The 27,426-nt window shown below is 46.2% G+C and overlaps 1 protein-coding gene across 2 annotated transcripts in view; it reads left to right on the top strand.

Moving 5' to 3' along the window:
- TUBGCP6 (tubulin gamma complex associated protein 6) overlaps positions 1-27,426 on the top strand; it is a 166,973-nt gene that overhangs the window by 83,466 nt on the left and 56,081 nt on the right. For both annotated transcript variants that reach the window (XM_029617392.1, XM_029617393.1), the window contains exons 18-19: positions 18,179-18,234; positions 22,672-22,888. In XM_029617392.1, the coding sequence (XP_029473252.1) occupies positions 18,179-18,234; positions 22,672-22,888 (273 nt within the window). The remainder of the gene's footprint in view (positions 1-18,178; positions 18,235-22,671; positions 22,889-27,426) is intronic.

Raw genomic sequence — 27,426 nt, 5'->3', positions numbered from 1 at the left:
TCCAACAGATGTTTCCCCTTCTGACTTTGTCATCACAGTTTCTAAACTAACGAAACGTTGATTAGACACTTCTGTTACTTTGGTTAATTTTACAATTGCCAATTCCAATGCTTTTATTGCTGCCCAGATAGAGTCCATTGTGACCTCTGCAGGTTTAGCTAACTGTACTGGAATATTATTTAGAATGTTGGATTGATATTGCCCATCCTTAGTCAATTCTCCTTCACCAGACTCTTCTTTAGAGGTAGTAATTTGAAGAAAATCAGAAGGAATTACAAGAGGTGGAGGAGGAGTACATGGAGCACCGGGACTTAAGGATGCCTCGGCCAGAGGGGTAGGCATCCGCTCTATGCCTAACTCCTCAATGGCCCCACTCACCGGTTGATTTAGTGCTGGTGAGAAGAAAGCATGGATTTGAGGTTGAGAAGGCTCAGTTATAGGAGATGAGATAACAACCTCCCTAATCTTTGCCTTCCTTTTTGTATGAGGCATAGTCCATACAGGAAAAAGTATGGGAGAAAAAAGAAACCCTCAGTCCAGAATCCTTCCTCTCAATAATCTTAATTGAAAGTCCTAACTTCTCGAGTGGAGGTTTAGAGGAAGTAAACAGAATATTTTATAGTAGAAAACTCACTTTTTGTTGTTCTTCTTAAACTCTTGATCAGGAGGAGGACCACATCTTGAGGAATATCCTTAAATGTCCTTGATTATCCACATTTTTCTATCGAAGCTGTTGCACCCCTTTGGCACGCGTGGCTTCGGCGACGCGCCAGGAGCATCGATGCGCCGCAGGGGGCTGGTTTTTATTAGTTAACCAGTCCCCCTTTGATGACACAATCCAATCGGGAAGTCCAGCTGAAGCAGGTAGGGGGCCGGGAGTTCAGACCTCACCCCTTTCTCACAGTCAGCACAGCTCTCAGGTAACAAAACGCTCAGGAAAAAGTTCTTTCTTTCCTTCCTCCACCTCCACGAACATATCTTTAAAAAAAAAAAAAAAAAAGTCATATCCCCGATTTATCATATTTGCTGTTTTTTTTCTTCCATTTGAATCTTTGTATTCCTGACTACTTTCCCAGCTTCACTTAGCTTTTCCAGATATTGTTGCCTTTCTTCTTGTCTGTGATCTCTTGTTATGAGTGTTAATCTTTTTTTTCCCTTACTTTTCAGCTGCTACTTTAGAGGACTATAGTGACCTCTTTTTTTTCTCCCCCTCTTACCTTTATTTCCCTGTACGTACCCGGATCAGTCCAGACTCCTGAGGTTTGCGCGTGCCCCCCCCCCCCCCCCCCCCCCCCCCGATGGAGACAGACGTTTACCAACAAAACTCCACCTTATCTAGGAGGGTGACACCTACAGTCTGGCAGTTTTCGGTCTCCAGCAGGTGGAGGAGGTGCAAAACCTACAGTCTGTGTTAGGGCCTAGCTTAGAGTTAGGATAGAGTTAGGCAAAAGTTTAAAAAAAAAAAAAAATAGGGACAGTTTTTTTCAGGAGATGGACTGCAGTGTGTTCTGCAGGTCAGGGTCTCTCACCTCTCAGGGGGTTGTGAGGTCCTGAGGGGACTATACCTCCTGGTTATAGAGGCCGCTGGTGTTGCGGGTTGAAGACCCATTTGCCAACACACTCGGCTACTGGGGGTGACACTAGGGAGCACAGCTCACTCCCCCCAGTAGATTCAGGACCCAGAGGCTGCCAGACAGGTACTTTAAAAAAAACAAAAAAAACCCACTTTTTATTGTTCGTGCGGCTCGACTCCCGTGGCCCTTCCAATTGCGGAGGGGGGGGGAGGTTTTTGGCACTGTTTCGCCATGTTTTTGGGCGGCTGGGGTAGTATTATTTTGCTCCCATGCCGTGTCGGGCCGCATGTCGGGCCTGCGGGACGGCCTATGCACCACTTGTGTTTCCGGGGGTGAGGGTGCCTCTGCGACCCCGAAAGGGGGTCGTCCTCGGGGTCCAGACCATTATGGGCGCCTTTGGGGTGCTGCTGGCCATGATCCCTGGTCCGTTCCCGAGCAGCGCGGGAACGGGCGCCATTTTAGGTCCTTTGAGGTCAGCAGCTCTGGCTGCGGGCGCCATTTTGCCTCCTTTGGTGCTGGTGATTACAGCAGCGCAGACAGCGCCTAGGGAGGAGGACTTTCCCCCGAGTTTGTCCCCTCGTCTGGCCAGCGACCTAAACCCTTAAGAACCCCGGTGGCTGATCCCGATTCTTCCTCAGATTCGGAGGATCAAGAAGACCAGGAGTTGCCTTCTCAGCCCCCGAGGGGGGGTAGAGGGAGAGGCCGAGCAACAGCAAGGCAGTCTGAGGGGGGTCCACGGAGCAGATGGGGATGATCCGAAGGTGGTCAGTCTCTTTCTCAGAGATGAACTGGGACCCCTTATCCCTCCTATTTTGGGGGAGCGGGGAATTCAGCTTCCTCAGGAGGAGTCTCGCCTAGGAGCTAAGGACCCTGTGGTGCTGGGTCCTTCCCCTTCCATTATTCAGCCACAGATTTACTTTTTAAGGAGTGGGACACTCCAGACTTGGTACTTAAGGTGGGGAAGGTGATGGATAAGCTCTATCCCCTATCCGAGGAGGCCTTGGACCTCTTAAGGGTTCCTAAGGTGGATGCAGCTGTGGCAGCGGTCACGAAGAAGACCACCATTCTGAAGAAAAGTTTATTTATATTCAGCATCAACCAACAAGGAATGAATTACATAGTCTGGGTAAACAAATAAGCATGGGTGTAGCTTGCTTGTTATGGCGGTTACTACCCCGAATCAATTAAGCCTGATACTTCACTTGGAATACATATCCAGCGCAGCTCACTGCTTCAACGACAGGGGGGAATGAAGTAAAGAGGATTTATATTCAGACAACCAACAAGGACTGAATTGCACAGGCAGGGTAAACCAACATGGGAGTAGCTTGCTTATTACGGCGGTTACTACCCCAAACCAATTAGCTAGATACGTCACTTAGATGCAGCTTCAGCACTGCTGTCTGCATCAATGGTGGGGGTGGAAGGGAATTGGGACCAAAAAGTTACCAATAAGAGTCCTGACCTCAGTAGTCAGAGTAACAGATAAGTATGAAAACAAATAGGTGTGAAAGCTTGCTGGGCAGACTGGATGGGCCGTTTGGTCTTCTTCTGCCGTCACTTCTATGTTTCTATGGGGGGAACAGCCCTTAAGGACCTGCAGGATCATAAGCTGGAAATTCAGCTTAAGAAGATTTTTGAAGTCTCCACCCTGGGGAGCCGGGCAGCGATGTGTAGCAATTTTTCATTGCGAGCAGGTCTGTGTTGGGTGCAGCAGCTCCTTGCCAACGAGTCATTATCCCAGGAGGAGGCCCTCCAGGTGGGGCGACTGGAGGCGGTCATTGCCTACAGTGCGGATGCCTTTTACAATTTGCTTCGCACATCAACCAAGACCATAGTGTCGGAAGTGTCCGCACGACGTCTTTTGTGGTTGCGCAACTGGGCTGCTGCTGATGTATCCTCCAAGGTTCAACTCGGCTCCCTACCCTTTAAGGGTAAGCTGCTCTTGGGCATGGAGCTGGAGGACCTGGTCCAGTCCTTGGGCGAGAATAAGGTATTTCATCTGCTGGAGAGTAAGCCGAAGTTGAGAGGTGCCTTTCCATCCAGGTCGTGTTTTCAAGGAGGTCGGAGGCCCCGGAGTTCTCGGGAATCAGTTTCTTCCTTTCGTCACAACACCAGCAGGCAGCAGTCCTACACTCCGTCCTTTCGAGGGCAGCGGTTCTGTAGGCCTGGATCTGGCCAGGGTGTGCCGGGTGGAAAGATCTCACAATTATGGGTGGCCGGCTCATTCCTCGGTCCCCAAGGTGGGTGGCAGACTGACTCTCTTTTATGAGGAGTGGGCCAAAATCACGTCTGATCAGTGGGTCCTTTCTGTGATAAGACACAGCCACGCGTTAGATTTTGCACGCAAGCCCCACCAACGGTTCCTGGTTTCTCCCTGCGGTCAGGCAGCAAAGCGCAGAGCCGTACAAGAGACTCTACAGCAGCTTCTCAACCTCAGAGCCATCGTGCCGGTGCTGTCTGTGGAGATTGAAAAGAGCTGGTACTCCATTTCTTTCGTGGTGCCCAAGAAAGAAGGAACCTTTCGCCCCATTCTAGACCTCAAGCAGGTCAACAGATGCCTGCAGATTCCTCGCTTCCGTATGAAACCCTAAGGTCTGTCGTTGCCTCGGTGCAACAAGGGGAATTTCTGGCATCTCTGGATCTAACTGAAGCCTATCTGCACATCGGCATCCGGGAAGATCATCAACAATTTCTAAGGTTTACTGTCTTGGGGCGCCACTATCAGTTCCAGGCGCTACTGTTCGACCTGGCCACTGTTCCCAGAACATTCACCAAGATTATAGTGGTGGTGGCGGCGCAGCTCCGCAAGGAGGGGTGTTTAGTACATCCGTACTTGGATGATTGGATGATCAGAGCAAAGTTGGAATTGCATTGCCAAGAAGCAATCGATCGTGTGCTGCAATTGTTGAGAAGCCTTGGTTGGGTGATGAACTTGACCAAGAGTTGGCTGGCTCCCTCCCAGTCCTTGGAGTTTTTGGGGGCTCTGACACTCGTCAGGGCACGGTTTCCCTAATGGAGGAGCATATGGTCAAACTACAAGGTCAGGTACGAGCCTTGCTGACCAGGCATTCCACGAGAGTTTGGGATTACTTACAGGTACTGGGATCTATGACCTCGACTCTAGAATTGGTTCCTTGGGATAAACACAGGGAATCTGAGGGAGTGATAGGAACTGTAAACTGAATTCGTTGGTGTGGTGGGCCATATGGTCTTTTTCTGCTATCACATTTCTATGTTGCACATGTTATAGTGGAAGATTATCATAGAAACACTAACTTCCTTGATAAGCACCATATCTAATATCATCCCCTCCTGTGTGAGTTCCACAACCACTTGACAGAACGGATCTCCCTTCTAGAAGATGCCACAGCTGGAATTACTAGACAGCATCCGGCAGATTGAAATCCTTTAACATTGTGAATATCCTCCATTAAATCTATATCCATTTCCTTTGTTTGTAATGGAGTTCTGTATATTATACCAATATAAATAGATATTACATTTTCTCTTTCCAGATTAATCCACAGTGCATGCTACATACCTCATAAACCCTGTAATTCTTTTGCTTTAATATTATTTTTTACATATAGTGCCATGCCTCTTCCCTTCCTTCCTACCATGTCCTTCCTGAATAGATTGTGACCCAATTTAACTATATCCCAATCGTGGCTTTGCGTGTACTGTGACTTTGTGACAGCCACTACATCCAATTAATCTTCTTCCATGACTGCCTCTCGATCTGGGATTTTATTTCCTATACTGTGAGCATTAGTGTGCATAGCCTTCCAGATGTTGCCCTTTTTTCTTATTTTTATACAAGTATTGAATGATTTATTTACCTTAGGGTTTTGTTTACCCAACCCTGATGATCCTATTTTAAAACTTTTTCTGGGGATGGAGAGAGGGTGAAGGGTAGTTTTTGCCTACAAAAATTACTCCTAGAGAAAGAAGGCACCTATGTAGTTCTGGCAGAAGTTCGCAAAGTGGCGCAGAGACTGATTATTGCCTACTTAAAGGTGAATTTTAAAAGCCCAGCGCATGCCAAAATCGAAAGATGTACGCCCGCCGAATTTTAAAAGCTTCCCAGGTGAGCAAGAATCTCCCGCTGTGCGCACAATTCACTCCATTTCAAAAACGGGCATGGATATTTCAGGGCATAGCCAAGAAATGTACACACAAATACTGCCATTGAAATTTACTTCCACTATGGAGGGAAAAAAAAAATAGCCGTTTTGGAGGGGATGAAAAGGTCTGTGGTAACTGAGGGTAGGGCAGGCTATTAAACTGGGGGTGGGGTTTGGAGGACCTAGCTTAACACTGGGTAAACGGATGATCTAGTGAAATTGGTCATGGCGTGAACACGCACTGGTTTTAAAATACCTGACTTATGTGGTAGAATTGGTGTTTATGCACATAGGCACACGCCCACTTAAAATTAGATGGACATGTTCACTCACTCAGGTTATTTTCTAACATGTGTGTGTAAGTTATAAAATTGCTGTATTTCTGGGCATGCACCAGTTGTGCCTAAAAATAAGCCAGATAAATTGTCCCATATATTCAGCGGTGAAAAGTCCTACTGAAAATATATATGTTTGAGTATAGGCGGCTAGGTTTTTTAGTTATCTGGCTTCTGTGAGAGCAGTGCTGGAGGCGCTAGGAGCAGGGCAGAGGGACCCGCTCTCCCGGCGGCAAAGAATAAGGTGTCTGGGTGAGGAGAGGCAGGAGGATGGGGATGGAGTGCTGAAGCAACACTTTTTCTTTGTGGATGGGTAGGGTGGGGGAGGCAGGCTGAGCTTCTTTTGTAGGTAAAATCGGAACAGGGGCCCAGTTTCCACAAGTCTGTGAGAAAGTTGGTGGTCAGAAAGTGGGACACTCCTGAGACCAGCCTGAAGGCTGGCAGAGCGATGGCTAAGTTGTATCCATTGCCGGAGGAGACTCTCAAGCTTTTAATACTTCCAAAACTGGACGGTTCTGTGTCTGCAGTAACCAAAAAGACTGCCATTCCTGTGGCTGGTTCATCTCAAAAAGATTTTTGAGGTGTCTGCTTTGAGTATGTGGGCTGTGGTTTGCAGTAGTTTTATGCAAAGAGCATGCATTTGCTGGGTCCAGCAATTACAGGCAGGGAAGTCTACCTTTGCATTTGCAGTGAAGCAAGTGGAGCGTCTGGAGGAGGTGGTAGCATATGTTTTAGATACTTTATATGAAATGATCAAAACGTCTTCCAGAATTATGATGGTGGCGATGTCGGCCAGGCTTCTACTTTGGTTGAGGAACTGAATGGCGGATGTCTGGATCAAGTCACAATTGGGGGCTTTACCAATCAAGGGCAAGCTTCTGTCGGAGAAGACTTGGAAGAACTGGTAAAGCATCGCGGAGAATCCAAGAAGGTGGCAGCACAGGGGACTGTAGACCACTTGCAGCGCCTGGGGGCCATAGTTCTGTTCGTATAGGGGAGTAGAGAACAGGAAGGTATTCGGTTTATTTCATGGTACCGAAAAAGGAAGGAACCTTCAGACTGATTTTTAATTTAAAGAAGGTAAATACAACTCTCAAGATTACCTGTTTTTGTATGGAGACTCTGCGCTCAGTCGTAGCGGCAGTGTGCAAAGGAGAGTTTCTGGCATCCCTGGACCTAACCTAGTGATCCAACCAGAGCACCAGTGGTCCTATGGTTCATAGTTCTAAGGAAGCGTTTCCAGTTTTGCACCCTTCTTTTCAGGTTGGTGATGGCTTCACATACTTTCATCAAGGTAATGGTGGTGGTGACGGCGGCCCTCCAAAAGGAGGGCATATTGGTACATCTATATCTGTACGACTGGCTCATTCGGGCAAAGTCAGCAGATCTATCAGCAGTCAGTACAACAGGTTCTGCAGAAGTTGTGTTCCCTGGGCTGGGTGGTAAATTTAGCAAAAAGCCATCTCTCACCTTCTCAATCCCTAGAATACCTAGGGGTTCACTTCAACACCAGAGTGGGGAAGGTGTTCTCACTAGGGAATGGATACTCAAACTGCAGATTCAAGTTTGCAGTCTTTTGAGGCTTTTGGTACCCAAGGTCTGGGACTACCTACAAATTCTGGGGTCTATGGTGTCAGTTCTGGAATTGGTTCCTTAGGCATTTGCTCATATGCGGCCTCTTCAGAAGGCTGTCCTTTCCTGGTGGAATCCATTATTAGAGGAGTTTCATCTACCACTTCCATTCAGGTATCACCAGGTCCAGTCTTTCATGATGGCTTGGTTGGGAAATCTGAGTCACGGAGTGGAGTTGGAAGTTCTGAATTAGGTGTTAGTGACTACTGATGCCAGTCTTTCCGGTTGGGGAGTGGCATGCCAAGATCAGTTGGTTCTGTCTTACAGTTTAGCCCTTGAGAGGGCTCGTCTGTTGAAGCCTGGGTATTCTTCAGCAGTGATTTCCACCTTACTCTGTGTTCAGAAGTTCTCCACTTCCTTAGCCTATGTGCGAGTTTGGAGAGTATTTGAGGTCCAGTGTGAAGAGCGTGATGTTCTTCCTTGTTCAGTTAAAATCCCACTCATTCTGAATTTTTTTTGCAGGATGGGTTGAATAAAGGATTGGCCCTTAATTCCTTGAAGGTGCAGGTTGTGACTCTTGCCCGTTTTAGGGGTCTGGTGAACGGTGATTCCTTGTCGTCCTAAACTGTTGTGGTCCATTTTTTTAAAGGAAGTGAAACATCTTGACCTCCCTTGAGGTAACCAGTCCCCTTGTGGAGTCTTAACTTTGGACTGGATTTCTTGGCGGGCCCTATGTTCTGACAGCTGCGTAGCCTTCCCTTGCGGTTGTTGACCTTGAAGACTGTGTTCCTGGTGGCTATATGTTCTGCACATCAAATTTCTGAGCTACAGACATTGTCTTGCCAGGAGGAGTTCCTTTGGGTGACTCCAGGAGCATTATAGCTGCGTACTGTTCCCTCTTTCTTACCCAAAGTGATGTTGGACTTTCAGTTGAATCAGTCCAACCATCTCTTTGCTGTCCCTGGATAAGGTCAGGGATGCGGAGTAGTATTGCTTCCTGCAATCCTTGAATGTCAAGAGACTTGTCATGTGGTATCTGGAGGTTTCTGAGCCTTTCCAGAAGACTGATCACCTGTTTGTCCTCTATGATGAGAGTAGGTAGGGCGCTCCAGCTTTGCAGGCTACTATAGTTCGCTGGATTAAGGAGGTAGTCACGGCCGCCTATGTGGACGCTGAAAAACTGTTGCCTACTCAGGTTAAGGCTCATTCCACTAGGGCTCAGGCAGTGTCCTGGGTGGAGGTTAGATTGTTGTCTCCCGTCGACATTTGCCGAGCTGCAACATGGTCCTCCGTACATACATCTTCCAGGTTTTATCATCTGGATGTGCAGGCCCAGGAGGATGCAGCCTTTGTACATGCAGTATTGACTGGACTGGGCAGCTTCCCACCCTGTTGGGGAGTAGCTTGGGTACATCCCACTGGTCCTGAGTCCATCTGTCTACACATTAGGAAATGGCGAAATTAATTACCTAATAATTTCATTTTCCTTAGTGTAGACAGATGGACCAGCTTCCTTCCCTCTGCTGCCGCATGAGTGTATCAATAGTCCTCCTGTGGGGCTCTGGATCCCAAGGGATTACTGGTAAGTGTTCAACTAGTCCCTAGCTTGAGGTACCCAGATTTTTCATGAGTTTAGTGTTTCTTATTTGTTGAGTACAGTTATGGTTGACTGTTTATAATCAAAATTTTTGCTAGCCTTGAAGAGAATTCTGGCAGGCTGGGTCACTGCAGGAGTATATACTCGTATAGTGTGACATCAGCTTGCTCCATCTCCATCTGCTGGCAAGGGAGCATAACCCACTGGTTTCAAGTCCATCTGTCTACACTAAGGAAAATGAAATTATCAGGTAAGTAATTTCTCTATTCCGAAGGTAGTTTCGGTGTTCCATCTGAGTCAAATGGTGGAGCTTCCAGTTTTTCCTAACTTGCATGTATCGGTGCCTCACGAGAGGGAACTTAGGCGGCTGGATGTACGACAGATGGTGTATCTCAAGGTCACTAACGGATCACCTTTTTGTGCTTTAGAGTGTTCCAGGAAAAGGGCATAAGGCATCCAAAGTGACTGTTGCGCATTGGCTGAAGGAAACTATAGGCTCTGCTTACATCTATCGGGGTCATTCTATATACCATAGGGTTTAAGAGCTCACTCGACATGCTGTCAGGCAACCTCCTGGGCCATGTGTCGTCAAGTGTCACTGCAAAAGATTTGTTGGGCAGCTACTTGGAAGTCATTGCATACTTTTGCCAGGCATTATTGCTTGGATGTCCAGGCTCCGGAAGCCATGAGCTTTGGTGAGAGTGTTCTATGAGTGGTCCCACTCTGTTTAGGGAAGCTTGGGTATATCCCAGGAGTCTGGACTCAGCTGAGTATGAAGAGGAAACGAAAATTGGTTATCTGCTTATTTTCGATCCTGGAATACCACAGAACAGTTCAGAGTCCCACCCTTTTGGGAGAGTCCACTTATACTGACAGGTTCAATAATGATCATCTTTAGTTATTGTTGGAAAGGATTTTCCATTTTGAGACGTCACCTGCCTCCTGCTCGTTATGGGGGATTTGGTCTGTTTAGTGTTTTCATATTATCATCTTGGCTTGGGTACAGGTCAATACTTAGGGACTGCAGGTGGCACACTAGGGGTTATATGGTAGTGTCAGTGAAACTTTTTTTTTTCTCTGTCTCCATTTGCTGGCAGGGAGGTGAAACCAGGAGTCTGAACTGATCTGTAGTATTCCAGGAATAAAAATTAGCAGGTAAGAACCAATTCTCCTTTTTTAAAAAATTTATTTATTTATTTGATTTATTTATTTATAGTTTATTAAGACTTTTAAACATTTACAGTACCAAAAATCAAAGAATAAATTTTGCATTCATAGAAATCATACAATCATACTTTTAAGAAGGCTGCATAAAATATATAGTATCCAGAATGATGTAATTTGGTATTACAGTTTCCTTAATGATTGCATATAGATTTCCTCCCATAATGTGGACTTGAAAATTTTGGCATTTAGTTTTATTTCTTAAAAGTATGATTGTATGATTTCTATGAATGCAAAATTTATTGTTTGATTTTTTTTTGGCATTGTAAAAAAAAAAAAAATCTCAATTTTCCCTTTTTATACAGCTAAATTATAACTGGGTAAGTGAATATTGCCGCATTAGCCATTAGCTTTGTCAGAAGTTGCGGATAATAAGGCTGTATGTATCAATAAATAAATAAACTCTCTGGTTGCGCAATCATTTGAAGTTGATCAGATTCATCTGACAAGATTTACCTCTGATAAACCCATGCCACCCCGAATCTTGCAATCCATAGGTTTTGCTCCCTTCAAGCAGATGGAGGCAGAGAACATCTGTTTAGACATTATCACTCTCTGTAGGGTATAGTGCCACCTACAGCCCTTCAGTATTCCATCTCCAGCAGATAGTAGAGGTACAGTTCTTACAGCATGGATTCAGGGGACCAATTGCTCCTGGAGGGATCCATTTCTGGAGCAATGACAAGCTGAGAGGGTCAGTGACCTCTGTCTTTTTCTGGTCTATGTGGGGGGAATGGTGACAGCCAGAGGAATCTGGTTCTGCTTCCCCCGCTCCTTCAGCTTTGGACGATATCTCAGGGGAGAAAGGAACTGTGAAAGGGATCAGTCTGGCAACTGTTGGCTGGGAAGTAATAGATTTTATTCTTCTCTTTGTGCCATTTTTTATTCTTCATTAAAGTTGAAAAACAAAAGTTGAGAATGGAAGCCTTTATTCACAGGCTGTTCCTTGTATTCATACATTTCCTAGCGTGTAGCAGATGGACTCAGAACCAATGGGTATAGTGTACTCGTGCTAGCAGTTTGAGACGGATCAGATTTCAATCTGACGTCAGCCCCTAGTACATATACCCCTGCAGGTAGTGCAGATCCTCAGTATTTTCCGTCTCCATAGCAGTTAGGAGCTACCTGCATGCTCTCAGAGCGTTAGAACCAAATGTAAAGAAGAAAATTCTACTGAAGACGAGCCCCGCTCTCCTGCGGTGATACCCTCGGGTCCCTCCCCCAGTTGAGATTCCCGAGGTGATTTCCGTGGTCCCTTGGAGGTGAGCCTCGGTCCGGCGGCCGAATCGCGGCGAGGACTTACATCCCCCGAGCGAGAGGAGTTCGGGCGCAGCTGAGAGGCAGCGGGTGCACCCTCAAAAGCGGCGGTGAAGGTAGTTGCCCTCTCCCCCCGCAGCCGGAGACTGCCCGGGACGAGACCGGGAAGCGCCGAAGATAAGGTAAGGTAGAAATCTTTACTTGTGCCGGTCTCCGAGGATTGAGGATGAGCGCAGGCCGTCGGCCGCAGCCAGCGCCACCGGGTTGATCCACCCTAGCAGGGCCAGACCCCGGCATTTCCAAGGGCCTACCCACATGGAGACTCTCCGAGGTAGTCGCCATCTTGCCCGCATGGTTGCCGTCGCCATCTTGGCCCTAATCTCGTCGTTCACATCGCCACCCGGCCGAGCGCACAAAATTTACCTGTGCGCACAAACCTACTTCTGCGCGTAAGTTATACGCACAAGGATACTTGGACGCATAAGCGGCGCACGCAAGTCCCGGTCGCACGGACTACGCGCACTCGACTACCCGCGCGCACATCCCGGGTTAAGCGCACAGATACACGCACAAACCCCGTTTAAGCACACAGATACGCGCAGGCAACCTCGACACCTCCAGTAACTGAAGTAAAATCCCTAGGCCTCTGCTTAGCATGCCACCTCAGGGCCGTCCAGAGCCAGGAAGCCGATGCCCTATGCACCCAATGCGAGGAGGCCCTGGGAGATCCACCACAGGCTCAGCCTCGCCCAGGGCAGGGGACTAGCTCTTCAGGGGGCTCCCTGGAGCTAGCAACCCCCAGCGGGACTCCCTCTCAGCCAGAGGCTCCCAGGGAAGCAGCGCCACTCAATGTGGACCCCTCGTCTATTTCTTGGGTGGAACTCTTCAAGGGGATTCATGCCTTTGTCCGAATGCAAACGGATTCCCGGGCGGACCAACCACATACGTCGCAGGAGGACCCCCCTATGCTTCAGGCCCCTCAAGACCTAGGCATAGGCCTTTACCACCAAGTAGTCCCACCTTCGGGGGCATGGACATCTCAGAAGAAGAAGAACAAGAACATCCCTAGAAGAAGGAGAACTCCCCCCGGGGACAGAGCCCCACCGAACCATGAGACGGTTCTTCACAAGGGAGGAGCTCCCGGATCTGGTCTCCCAATGCTTGGCGGAACTGGCGATTCCGGATTCAGAAACCCAGGGGGATCCCGAGGAGAACCCATTTCTGGAAGGCCTTCGACAGACCTCCCGTCATTTCCCGCTCTTGCGAGACGCGCAACAGTTAATTGACCTGGAATGGAACACCCCAGAGTCTGCCTTTAAAGGGGGGCGGGCCTTGGCCAGCCTGTACCCCCTGGATCCAGCAACCAAAGACATGCTCGCTTGCCCAAGAGTGGGATGCCATGATCCGCGCAGTCTCCAAGCGCACCACCATTCCGGTAGAGGGAGGAGCAGCACTCAAGGACACGCATGACCAACGTCTGGAAGCCATGCTTAAACAGTCATTTGACGTGGCCGCTATGTCTCTTCAGATTGCGGCCTGCTGCACCGTGGTGACACGTGCCTGCTTATCCCAGGCCAGGAACGGCACCCCGGGAGATATCCTGGACCCAGCGCTATCCTTTCTAACGGACGCAGCCTCAGACCTCGTACGCACCTCGGCCAGAGGAGTATCATCGGCGGTGGCGGCCAGGAGACAGCTCTGGCTCAGAAGCTGGTCGGCCGACCCATCTTCCAAAACACACCTCACAAAGGAACCCTTCTGTTCGGCAGCGATTTAGAAAAGATGGCTGGCAAATGGGGCGAATCCCCAGTACCGCGCCTTCCGGAAGACAAGTCAAGGAGAGCCCAGCGACAGCCTCCCAGGCCCTCCAGGGGCAGAAGCTCGCAGCGCTTCAACCCATACAGGAGCAACTACCAGGCGCCCCGCCCGTCGGGCAGGAACCAGTCCTTTCGGAACAAACACAACAAGAGGGGAAACAGCTTGGGCACAGGGCCTGGCCACACTCCACAATGAGAATCAGCCGACCCATCCAAGGGAAGCCATAGGGGGCAGACTGGCCCTATTCTACCAAAGATGGGTCGAGATAACTTCGGACAAGTGGGTCCTAGCCATCATCCAGGAAGGGTACTACCTGGACTTCATACGCACCCCTCCGGACAAGTTTGTGGAGTCCCCCTGCCACAATTCCATCAAAAAGGCGGCAGTGGAAGTTACACTTTCCAGGCTACTGGCCCTCGAGGCCATAACTCCGGTACCTCCTCAGGAGATAAATTCAGGTCATTACTCCATCTATTTTCTCATTCCCAAGAAAGAGGGAACGTTCCGACCAATCCTGGACCTCAAATCAGTAAACCGATACCTGAGGGTCCCCCGCTTCAGCATGGAAACCCTGAGATCCGTAATAAAGGCAATACAGCCGGGAGAGTTCCTCACATCCCTAGACCTGTCAGAGGCGTACCTGCACATCCCAATTCATCGGGAACACCAGCGTTACCTATGCTTCAAGATCCTGGGCCATCACTACCAGTTCTGGGCCCTACCCTTCGGGCTAGCCACAGCGCCACTGATGTTCACCAAGGTGATAGTGGTAGTGGCGGCAATACTACGGAAGGAAGGAGTCCTCGTACATCCTTACTTGGACGACTGGCTGATCAGGGCAAAGTCACCGGAGGAAAGCATCCAATCAACCAACAGAGTCAGGTCTCTACTGGAGAGCCTCGGATGGGTGATCAACACGAACAAGAGTTCCCTGCAGCCCTCACAATCGTTGGAATACCTGGGGGTCCACGTCGACACCAAGGAAGACAAAGTCAGCCTGACCCACACAAGGAGGTCAAAGCTGTGGAACTGGGTGCTATCCTTGTTGAGCGACCCTCTCCCCACGGCATGGGATTATCTGCAGACCCTAGGGCTGATGGCATCTACACTGGAAGTAGTCCCCTGGGCGAGAGCCCACATGAGGTCTCTACAACACTCACTGCTGTCCCGTTGGAACCCACGGTCGCATAACTACACCGTACACCTAGCCCTCCCGGGTACAGTTCGGACCAAACTACAGTGGTGGCTGCAGCCCAGCCACTTGAACAGAGGCTCAAGACTATCATCCCCAACCTGGACTCTGCTAACTACAGATGCCAGCCTACGGGGATGGGGAGCACACTGCGAGGAGTTAACCGCCCAAGGGCAGTGGAACACAGAAGAGGCAGGATGGAACATCAGTCGCCTAGAAGCGCGGGCAGTCAGACTTGCCTGCCTGCGATTCGCTCAAAGACTCCGAGGCAAGGCGGTCAGAGTGATGTCCGACAACGCCACAACGGTTGCCTACATCAACAGGCAAGGGGGAACCAGAAGCCAACAGGTGTGTCCCTAGAAATAAACCCACTGATGGCATGGGTGGAAGCAAATCTACAGGAGATCTCCGCCGCCCACATCGCCGGGAAGGACAACATCACGGCGGACTTCCTCAGCAGAGAAAGTCTAGACCCAGGAGAATGGAGGCTGTCTCCCGCAGCCTTCCGGATGATAGTAAACCGGTGGGGAACACCGGAAATGGACCTTCTGGTGAACAGAACCAACGTCCAAGTACCCAGATATTTCAGCCGCAAGCGGGATCTACAATCCCAAGGGATTGATGCCCTGGTGCAGGCCTGGCCACGGGGTACCCTACTATACGCCTTCTGCCGTGGCCCCTTTTGGGCGCAATCATTTACAAGATACAGCTACACAAGGGACTAGTTCTTCTGGTGGCCCCGGATTGGCCAAGAATACCATGGTACGCAGACATGAGAAGGCTGCTGGCAGGGAACCCTCTACCCCTGCCCCCTCTCAGGGACCTGCTACAACAGGGTCCGATCTTCCACGAGGACCCAGCTCAATTCTCTCTTATGGTCTGGCCATTGAGAGGGCTCTCCTGAAAAAGAGCGGATACTCGGGGGGCGGTAATAGACACTCTCCTCCGAGCACGCAAGTTCTCCACATCGTTAACATACATAAGGATCTGGAGAATATTTGAAGCCTGGTGCGAAGATCACGACATGAAGACATGTTCACTTAAAGTTCCCGTGATGCTGGAGTTCCTACAGAGCGGACTTCAGAAAGGACTGTCCCTCAATTCCATCAAAGTACAGGTGGCAGCACTGGCATGCTTCGGCACCAGGGGCGAGAGCGATAGCCTAGCCTCTCACCCGGATGTGTCACGTTTCCTGAAAGGAGTCAAACACATTCGTCCACCTCTGAAGTGGCCGGTACCTCTGTGGAATCTCAACCTCGTCCTGGACTTCCTGTCTAGAACCACCTTCAGACCTCTTCGAGGGCTATCACTCCGTCATCTGACCCTGAAGATTGTCTTCCTACTGGCAGTTTGTTCAGTGCAACGCATCTCTGAACTACAAGCACTGTCTTGCCGTGAACCCTTCCTTAGGTTCACCCGGGATCCATCCAGCTGCGCACGGTACAGTCATTCCTTCCCAAAGTGGTCTCCTACTTCCATCTGAACCAGACCATCTCGCTCCCGTCGACGGGAGCCCTGAAGAATTCGGAAGAAACCCGTAGCCTGCGTCACCTCAACGTTGGCAGAATCCTTTCCAGATACCTGGAAATGTCAGAACCCATACAGAAGACGGACCACCTTTTCATCCTTCACAGCGGGAAAAGACTAGGGGAAGCAGCCTCGTGGGCAACCATAGCCCGCTGGATCAAGGAAGTTATAAAGGCGGCCTACGTAGAAGCAGGGAAACCTCCACCTCTACAGGTCAAGGCCCATTCGACCAGAGCCCAGGCAGCATCCTGGGCAGAAACAAGAATGATGTCACCCGCCGAGATTTGCACGGCGGCGACATGGTCCTCCATCCATACCTTCTCCAGATTCTACCGTCTGGATGTTCAGGCCCGGGAGGACACGGCATTTGCAAGGGCAATACTGAGTGGGTCACAGGCAGCCTCCCACCCGGTTTGGAAGTAGCTTTTATACATCCCATTGGTTCTGAGTCCATCTGCTACACGCTAGGAAATGGAGAAATTACTTACCTGATAATTTCGTTTTCCTTAGTGTAGACAGATGGACTCAGCAGCCCGCCCTTGGCTGCCGTCACGCATGGATTTGCAAATGATTCAAGGGTAAGCCTCTTTTCGTTTACCTATGTTTCCACCCGGCTGAGTGTCGACGCTTTCTGGTTGAGCTCCCTGGCGGTCTCCAGCTATACTCAATCGACCAGTTCAAATTAACCAGTTAATCAAGTTATAACGTTTATATAGTTACGAAGTTATACAAGTTAATCAAATTAACCAATCGGTCAGTCAAACATATATCCACAATGCTTTGCAAGGAAGAATACTGAGGATCTGCACTTCCTGCAGGGGTATATGCACTAGGGGCTGGCGTCAGATTGAAATCTGATCCGTCTTCTACTGCTAGCACGAGTACACTGTACCCATTGGTTCTGAGTCCATCTGTCTACACTAAGGAAAACGAAATTATCAGGTAAGTAATTTCTCCAATTTTGATCATTTAACCATGAGTTCAGCCATTGCTGAATTGGAGAGGTCACTTACGCAGGGATTATGAGTTTCTGTTAAGTTTTACACCCTGACTTAGTTTTCAGCACATGTATGATGTGCAGTTCTGGTCATCACATCTCAAAAAAAGGTATAAATGTACTGGAGAAAGTACAGAGAAGGGCAACCAAAATGATAAAGGGGATGGAACGGCTCCCCTATGAAGAAAGGTTAAGGCTGTTTAGCTTGGAGAAGGGACGGCTGAGGGGGGAAAGGATAGAGGTCTACAAAAACTTGAAAGATTTTGAACAGGTAAATGTAAATCGGTTGTTTATTCTCTCAGACAATAAGAGGACTAGGGGACATTCAATGAAGTTAGCAAGTAGCTCATTTAAATCAAATTGGAGAAAATTCTTTTTCACTTAACGCGTAATTAAGCTCTGGAATTCATTGCCAGAGGATGTGGTTACAGCAGTTAATATAACTGGGTTTAAAAAAAGGGTTGGATAAGTTCATAGAAAAGAAATCAGTAAACTGCTATTAATCAATAAGGAATAGTAGCTTGGGATCTACTTAGTATTTTGGTATTTGCCAGGTACTTGTGATTTGGATTGGCCACTGTTGGAAACAGGATGCTGGGCTTGATGGATCCTTGGTCTGACCCAGCATGGCATGTCTTATGTTCTTATCGATATTGATAGGATGTATTTATACTCCGGTCCCAGTTTAATTCAAATATGGTTTATTTACAGTTTGTCTCCTGAAAGCAAGTCCTAGCTGTACAACTCAACTGAAGTCTGCCATCCCTGAGCTAACCGAATGATTTCAAATTGTACACATTTTCTGTCATCTGAAAATCTCCAAATGCATGTTTTATATTTTTTGGGTTACAGCATTGTAGAAGTTTAAAATCATTCTGACAAGAGCTACACAGCTGTGTAGCAAGCCTGCATGATTTGTGTAGTTTCTAATGTTTTTCGGTATTGTTGTCATTTACAGTTCCTACGAGTGCAGAGAGCAAGGACACCTCTTCGCATCATTGTCAGCCTCTGCAGGTAAAGATTGTAGCAATGGACCTTATCCAGAGACCCTCTGCTATGTTAGCTCTTCTGAAAAGTTGATAGTTTCCAAAATTAAACTGCTCATTTAACTGAAGTTATTTACTTTTCCATCAGACTTTTAGATAGTAGATATATACACAATAAAATATTTTGTATTTATCATCAGTAGATAATGTTTTATTGGGTGCATTAAAATACATCTGTGGTTTATGTTATAATAAACTGCATGCCTTTGTATTTTTTTTTTTAGCATGCAGTGAAGCTGATTCTAAGTGGTGACACAAATTTAGTATAAAATAAACCAGTTATATTTTATAGTTCAAATGTAACTTAGTAAAGTTTTTCTCTGCTGCAGTCCTTGACATTTGAAGAAGGGAGTTTGGTCCATAGAGCTTAGATACATTGCCTTTGGATAATCCTTATGATGATTTAACCTTTTAGGTACCAACGTTCCACAACGTTTTCATATACTTTTAATTACTTGCAAATTTTTTATACCATATTTATACCATATTTGGGTCTAGTTAGCTAAGATATGTAAAAAGGGGCATCAGGAAATAATTCCTTCAATGGGCAGGATCTAAAAGGTTAATAAAAGTTAGCATAACCTGCAAAGAAAGCTTATCAACCCCTCAAAGCTTTAATTGGGTTAGGTATGACAGCGTGTCTCCAAGGTATGGGTGAGCTGGAGACAAACATGAACACAGTTTGCATTTCAGGAAATCATTTAAAGCAGAGTAGGTGAAGAGGTGAGGGGTGCCTATGCCATAGGAATGTTCAGGGCTTTGCACTGTGTGGGGTTTCTCAGGAGGAAGTGTACCAGGATGGCCACTCTGGGCAGAGATGCAGCATATTGCAACATGCACTTTCAGAACATGTTCCACTGCATTATACAAAGTAAAGGCAAAGCACTGGCCAGCAAAATCCCAAGACTACACCAGCTATCCTTTAGGATTTAATGAAATGACTGTTCCTCTTCATACCCGGATCAGTCCAGACAAGTGGGTTTTGCATCCCTACCAGCAGATGGAGGCAGAGAATAAAAACTTTTCAGGCACTTACATAACCGAAAGTGTCACCTGCAGTTCCTCAGTATTTCTCTGTCTCCAGCAGAATGTAGAAGTGCTGAGAGAGATTGAAAAATAATTTAGAAGAGATTGAAGAGTTCCCTGAAGTGTTGAGTATCTTCATGGGTCATCCCGGGTGACCGGCAGATTGTTGATCCCTGGCTGTCTCAGCCCACATCATCCAGAGGGTCTGAAAGCCAGGGGTCCTGACTCCTTCCTTCCATTTGACTCCCTCGTTTTCTCCTACACCGGCCAGAACAGGGAAGTATGCCCTTTTTTTCTGGAGATACCTTTTAAGGTTGCTTCTCCTTGGGGGGGGAAGGAAAGCAGCTGATCGGATGGTGCTGGCAAGTCGCAGTTTGCAGGAGGGAGAAGGATTGCAGAGTCCCTGGTAGCATCGTAGATATGGGGCTTTCAGTGGCAGGGACTCGGGCCGATTGCTGAAGCATGACCATGTCATGTGGTTGAGGCAATGGCGCTAACATCGCAATGCAAAACAGCCTATAGGGCCTGTGGATCGCGTTGGGAGTGCCTCAGTTTGGTAGCACTGTGCCTTGAGGGGACGGGATCCTCCAGTGAAGCAGCAAGCTCAAGGAAAGTCACATGATCAGTGGGCCTGGTGCCAGAGGCTCCTGGGAGGGGGCTGCAGGCACCGCAGTTTCTCAGGAGGCACGTGGCAGAAGGCAAACAACTGCTAGGGAATTCTGGGATTCCCCTCCTCCTCTGTCTCCCGTGAGCCTGAATAATTCTGGGGAATTTGCTGGTAGAAGGGGAGCTGAGGGGGACATGCCATGTGACAAGGCCACAGATATGGAGAATTTTTTTAATGGATTTCATTCTGCTTCTGCATAAGATCGATTTGGCAAGGAAGGGGGGGCAAGGGGGAAAGCAGCCCCTGGTGGGGAGGTTGCAGTGGCCCCCAAAAGAGGCCCTAGAGTAGCTCTGACAGAGGGGGTCAGGGAGTTTCTTGCATCACCCGGGTCTGGGGGTGCCTCCAGAGATGAGGACAGTGGCGTAGACCTTGGGAGGATTTGGATGACCCACTAGATGCGGGGGGTGATCCTGCAGATAGTGATCAGGATGTCAGTCTGCGGGCTGATAAGGACGCTATTGATCCAATTTCAGATGGTGATGACCCGAGAATTGTCTGGCTGTTTCGGAAGGAAAAGTTGAGACCCCTCATTCCTCTGGTCCTGTAGTAGCTGCTGATTAAGGTCACACAGGAGGACTTAGATAATGAGGGCGTGGACCCAATCCTGGATGGACTTTAGGGACCACCGAAGGCTTTTCTATTGCCCAAAAAGATAAGGAAGTTAGTGAACTGGGAGTGGGATTCCCTGGAGGCTGGCTTGAAAGTCAGCAGGGCAGTGGCGAAATTGTACTCACTGATGGAGGAGACTTTGGAGCTCTTGAAGCTACCTAAGGTAGATGCAGCAGTATCGGCAGTTACTGAGAAGACAACCATCCTCGTAGTTGGTTCAGATGTGCTGAAAGATATTCAGGACCGAAACCTAGAGATCTAGTTTAAAAGGATGTTTGAGGGTTCCAGTGAGCCTGCAGGCGGTCAATTGTGGGAGCCTGATGCGAAGAGCCTGCTTGCGTTGGGTGCAGAAGGCACAGGAGGCGAAGCATATCGCAGTGGACAATTCCAGGCAGGTGGGCTGATTGGAAACTGGGGTGGCCTTTGTGGCAGATGCACTCTATTGACTTGGTACGCATTTCGGCCAGGAACATAGTTTCTACAGTGGCGGCTCGCAGGCTCCTGTGATTGTACAGTTGGGTGGCAGATGTTTGGTCCAAGTCATAATTGTGTAATTTTCCCTTTAAGGGAAAGCTGCTGTTTGGAGAGGACTTGGAACAGCTGATAAAGCATTTAGGGGAGTCTAAGGGGAATAAGGACAAGATGGCCATCAGAAAGACCTTTCCAACGTGTTCTCACTTTCAAAATATGAGGCGTTTTTCTGTCTGGCAAGTGGGAGGCAGCCTCAGGGCAGAAGCAAACCTTTGGATGACAGCAGTCCTTTCGGGGAGCCTGCAGGACTCCCATGGGGAGAGTTCCGGTCAGGGGACCAGAGCTGGTAAGGCCTTACAATGAAGTCAGATCGGTCCACTCTTCTGTGGAAGCGGGGGGGGGGGGGGAATTAAGCCTTTTGTTCGAGGAGTGGACCCAAGATCACGTCGGACCAGTGGGTTCTATAGGTGGTAAGAGACAGTTACGCCTTAGAATTTTCTCATCCGCTGAGAGAGGCTTTTCTGGTATCCCTCTGCATATCCCGAAGGAAGTGGAGGCGATGCAAGAGACATTGCTCTATCTTCAAGAACTAGAAGTGATTGTGCTGGTGCCTCCCGTGGAGAGAGGAAAAAGTAGGTACTCCATCTATTTTGTGGAGCCCAAAAAGAAAAGAAAGTTCAGGCTTCTTCTAGATCTTCAGAAGGTCCACACTGCGCGTGCCACTCTTCTGGATTGGAAACATTGCAAGCGGTAATAGCAGCAGTGCGGAAAGGAGAATTTCTGGCATCCTTAGATCTGATGGAGGCATAATCTGCATATACCCATAAGGTCTGAGCACCAGAGGTTTCTGCGGTTCATGGTGTTAGGGCAGCATTTTCAGTTCAGGCTCTTCTTTTCGGGTGAGCAACAGTGCCGCAAACGTTTGGGTACAGGTCAATACTGAAGGACTGCAGGTGGCACTCTTGGTTATGTAGCAGTGCCTGAAAAGTTTTTATTCTCTGCCTCCATCTGCTGGTAGGGATGTAAAACCCACTTGTCTGGACTGATCTGTGGTATTACAGGAACGAAATGTATTTATTTATTTAAAACTTTTCTATACCGACATTCATATAAAATATCATATCTGTTTACATGGAACTCGAGTAACTTAACAAGGAAGCAGAGGCAAAATTAGCAGGTAAGAACCAATTTTCCTATTCTACTGTCTCGAGTGACATCACCACAATCCAATCACAAATTTTATATTTGTTAATGCTTTTTAATACGTTTTAGGGGAAGTAGTTTAAAGAGTGCTGTGGGGAAAAAGCTTGCCCATAGTGGAACAATCCAGCTGCTGTTCTTCATGTGCTGCTAGTGACCCAGAAATATAGGAGGAAAGATGAGGGAGAAGTGGGGTTGTAACTTGTCAGCCTATAGGTTAACCTGATGGCCAGATGTCCTTTGGTACCTTTTCTCATTCTTCAAGAACCTGGAAGCAAGGTAGGTCACTTGAAAAATGGGTAGTTGATCTGATGCTGATGTGTGGTTTTGTGTTTTTGTACCAAAGGTTACAGCATAATTTGCACGGCTTTATGTTAAATATAAAAAAAAATGAGCCAATTGCGATAGCTTATTTACTCTGTTCCTTTTCAGATTGATGGCCCTGAACAGAATATCCTGGAAGAATCTTTGCTTCCTTGTTTCAAGCACCCGGCAGAGTCCATTGACCCTGAAAGAATATCTTCTGGCACTGAAGGGAAGACTGAGGGCGATGGTGAAAGTGATGTGTGGAACAAAGAACAAGCTTATGTGAAAACCCTGTCGGAAAAGTATTGTCTCGAAAAGTATCAGGACAACTATGATTTGATGTGTGAGTACTATTTATTTTATTTATTTATTTAAAAACTCTTCTATACCATCAAGTTAATTCACCATCACAACAGTTTACAGAAAGGCACAATAAGGGAAAACTAAAATTGGTATAGATTACAAATTATACATGTGCCAACAAAGAACAGTAACATATTTTAATAAGAAATGACTATGTGTTAAATAAGGCTTATATGTTGGTTGAAAAACTGTCAAGCGGTTCAAATCTAGCATTGATATGCAATTGGAGATATTAGAGGAAAAAAACTGATTACTTGGTGCGTCCTTATCTTTCAACTGTTTTCCTCCTTCTTTGTCTTTATAAAAAGCTTGTTTAAAAAGCCAGGTTTTCAGACTAGTTTTAAATAGTTTCAAATTTCTCTGCAGCTTTATTTCGAGTGGCATGGAGTTCCATAGAACAGGTCCAGCCAGTGACAGTGCTCTCTCCCTTACCTGAGTGAGGCATGCTGATTTAACAGAAGGAATAGTTAGTAAAGCCTTATTAGCAGATCTCAGGTTTCTGTGAGGTACATGTACGCGCAGTGCTGTGTTAAGTCAGTTGGCCTTTTCATCATGGATTAGTTTATGAATTATACACAGTGCTTTGTATTGTATTCTTTGTTCAATTGGAAGCCAGTGTAGTTCAGCAAGTGTACCTGTGATGTGGTCTCTCTTCTTTTTCCCTGTCAAAATTCTAGCAGCAGAATTTTGCAATATTTGGAGTGATCTAATAGTAACTTGAGGTAGTCCTAATAGAGAGTTACAGTAGTCTGTGCTCGCAAATATCATTGCCTGTAGGACTGTGCGAAAATTATTCAGTGTTAGCAGGGGTTTCAGTCTTGTAAGGACCATTAGTTTGGCATAACCTTCTTTTAATTTCTGTGAAATGTGTTGTTTCATGTTAAGCTCAGGGTCAATTATTACCCCTAGATTCCGTACTTTTATTGCTAACTCTACGGTTTGATTATTTTTTATTGCGATTGTAGGTTGTGTAAGGTGTATATTTTTTCATTCTAGGTGTATGAATTCAGTTTTATCAATGTTTATTACCACTTCCATTTGGTTTAGGATTTGTTTGATTATTTCAAGATACATATTAGCCAGTTTCATTGTTCCTTCGATTGTGTTTACGATGGGTAACAGTAGTTGTATGTCATCCGCGTATATGTAGTGTATTATTCCAAGTCCAGCAAGTAGGTGACATACTGGGAGGAGGTAAATGTTAAAGAGTGTTACATACAGGGCTGAACCCTGCGGGACTCCTGTTTATAGTTTAACTTTGTCTGATAGTGTGTTTTTGATTTGTACTTGGAAAAATCTGTTCTTTAAGTATGACTCAAACCAGTTTATTGTTTTGTTATTGAGTCCTATTTCCTTTAGTCTATTGATTAGTATTTTATGATTTACAGTGTAAAATGCTGCAGAGAGATCCAATAGAATCAGAATATAATGTGTTCCTGTATCAAAGCCTCTTAAGATATTATCTGATAAAGCTAGTAATAATGTCTCAGTACTGTAGTGTTTGCAGAAACCATGTTGTGCAGGATATAATATGTTATTACTTTCTAAGTGGTTTGATAGTTGTTTTTGAACTGTTTTTTCAATCAGTTTGGCTATTTAGGGGTAAGTTGGAGACTGGTCTATAGTTGCTCAGATTTAGGGGGTCATGGTTCTTTTTCTTAATGATTGGCTTGATTATGGCTCCTTTCAGGATATCTGGCATTGATCCTTCATCTAGGGAAAGGTTGATGATCTTAGTTAACGTTGGAGCTACTGTGTTGGCTAGTTTTTTAAATTCCATTATGGGTATGGAGTCAATTGAGTGAGGAGCAGGGTTTCGTTTTTTTTTATCATGTTCTCGACTTCAATGTGTGATATCTCTTCAAACTCTGACCATATGTTGATGTCCATTTTGGGCATCTTAATCTCTTGTTTGGTTGTGTTAGGGATTTTTGTTCTTAAGTTTTCAATTTTATCTTTAAAGAATTGAGCTACTTCATTACATTGATTCTCTTGTAGGTTCTGATGATTGTTTGTTTGTATTGTCACTGGTGAGATTTTTTACTATGTTAAATAGAGTTCTAGCATTATTTGCAAACTTTTCTATTTTTGAGCTGAAGTATTTCTTTTTGGTTTCTAAAATTACTTTTTTTGTAGTAAGCCAGTTTTCTGTATTTTGTTAAATTATCAGTTTTGTTTTTATTCCATTCTTTTTCTTTCTTTCTAAGGATCCGTTTCACTTCTTTGATTTGCTCATTATACCATGGCTTTTTCTGTTTTGGTTCTTTAATGCAGACCTTTTTTTGGGGGTTTATTTCGTTTGCCAAAGTTGTTGTTCTGTTTATCCAATCAGATGTTGCAGTGTAGCTATTTGTGTAATTGACGCGTCTTAGTTCTTCATGTAATTTGTCTTTTACAGAATATCTGTGTTAAAGGGTGGGCGGTATTTGAATTCAGCTGGTTCTGTGCTTTGTTTCTTTATTGGACCTGTGTGTTTGATCTGAGAATTAATGAGGAAGGAGTCTGACCATGGGATTTGTGTGTATTCAGTTTTTATATTTTCTAGGAGGTTACTGTTAATGAATGTTAGGTCTAATGAGTGGCCTGCTTTGTGTGTTGGTTTATCTGTGATAAGTTTGAAACCTAGTGCAGTCATGTCAATTAGATTTTGGTAGGTATTTGATAAGGGGTGAACATCCATGTGAAGGTTGAAGTCACCTAAAATTATTGTAGGTTTAGTTGGGTTTAGATGTGTTATAAACAATTCTATTAGTGGGGAGATGTTTAGTTCTAGTAGACTGGGTGGGCAGTATATCAGATTTGAAAATGGTTAGTGTCAAAAAAAAGGCAATTTCATGATTTGCTGGAGTCTTGATTGAGAGCAGTTTAGTTTTTAATTTCTTTTCAATGATTAATATTAATCTGCCCCCTCTTTAATTTATTCTAGGGATCGAGAAGACCTTGTAGTTTTTGTTTGGAAACTGATTTTTTAAGACTAGTTCTGATTTTTTTTTTTTTTTTTAAGCCATGATTCTGTTATTGCTATAAAATTAGGTTTTGTGTCATATAGCAGGTCAGTGATGGTGGGAAATTTTTTTGTCACTGATTGTGCGTTAACTAGAAGGAAGGTGATCATTAGTAGGCTGTTTAATTTGATACTGTTGTTACCTCAAGCACACCCCAAGTCTAGGGTGTGCTTGAGGTAACAAATTAGACCAGGACTTGTATTTTAGTGCATAGCAGTCAGAAGAATGATGAGATTTTTCTCGTTTGTTCCTTTTGCTCTGAAAGTTTAGTGTGCAAAGCAGAAATGTTATAACCCATGAATAATTTTATACTTTAAAAAGCTGTAAAATGTAGATTAAACCTAGACTATCCTTGCACACAGATGAAGACCAGTTTATGGGAGAAAAGTTACATATAGTGCACCTATGATAATGTAGGAGCTGTGTCTATATCCTGGTTCTAGAACTGCTGATGACCCTAGGAGAACATTTCCAAAATGAAGGGGAGGCCATTGCTAAGATATTGTCCTATGGCATTTCTGTTGTACTCTAGTCTTAAAAATGTGTGTATTGGGCATATGTTAACATCCAGAAAATTGGTTGAACTGGTCCAAATTTGAAAGGGGTGAGCAGCGTATACCACATTTCAGCCTGTCCTATCATGCTATTGAACTACCACAGTCAGCTCACAGAAGCAGAACTTGGTCAGGATACTGAAGAGAGAACCCAGTAAGGCCAGAATTGAGCTGAAGGAAGTTCTTAGTGTGGAGAAGCAATCTCTGGATGAGACCATGGCATTCTGGGTGAGCATAAGAGAAGAGGCTATTTCTGCAGCACTATAAACAAACTGACTTTCAGAGCACAGTGGAAAGTTTGGTGCTTGTTTCCTGATGAAATTTAACCCCTTTATTGAAGTCCCTGGGGGCTGCGCACAGTGGCCTGTGTTCCACTCAGATTAATGACATTGAGGCAATTAAATATCTCTGAGTTCTTTCATCATCCAGATTGTGATTGCTGGTCATTGCTGACGGCTCTCAGTAGCCAAGTTGGAATGGTAGCTGCGGGGCAAGTTCCAAAGTAATGAAGTACAGGAAAAGCATTGCAGCCCTCTCCACTAAAGGAATTCCTATCAGAAGAAATTCCAGAAGGGTAAAGAGAATTGTGAAGCCCAATTATAATTCCATTCAGTATATTGGCCCACTTTTACAATTCTGAGGATGAGTCTTAAGGATGGCTAATCAGAGGGAAAAGTGGTAAACATTTAACGCATCATAATATGGATTCTTTATGGGCTGTTCCCTGTACGTACCAGGATCAGTCCAGGACACCTGGGTTGTGACTCCGCACCAGTAGATGGAGACAGACTAAAACTTGTGGGCGGAGCCATATATGCCCCTGTGCCAGTCACAGCCCCTCAGTCTTACTCTGTCTCCAGTAGATGGTGCAGGTGCGGTCACAGCTCCTTCCTGCCCTGGTTCTGGTACTCCTTCAGGGTTGGTTATATTTTTCTTGTTTTTAGGCCAGTTTAGGCTAA

Source organism: Rhinatrema bivittatum, chromosome 9 (assembly GCF_901001135.1).
Source record: "Rhinatrema bivittatum chromosome 9, aRhiBiv1.1, whole genome shotgun sequence".
NCBI classification, from domain to species: domain Eukaryota; kingdom Metazoa; phylum Chordata; class Amphibia; order Gymnophiona; family Rhinatrematidae; genus Rhinatrema; species Rhinatrema bivittatum.
Note: the sequence above shows the minus strand (reverse complement) of the source record. Positions and strands in the feature narration are given on the sequence as shown.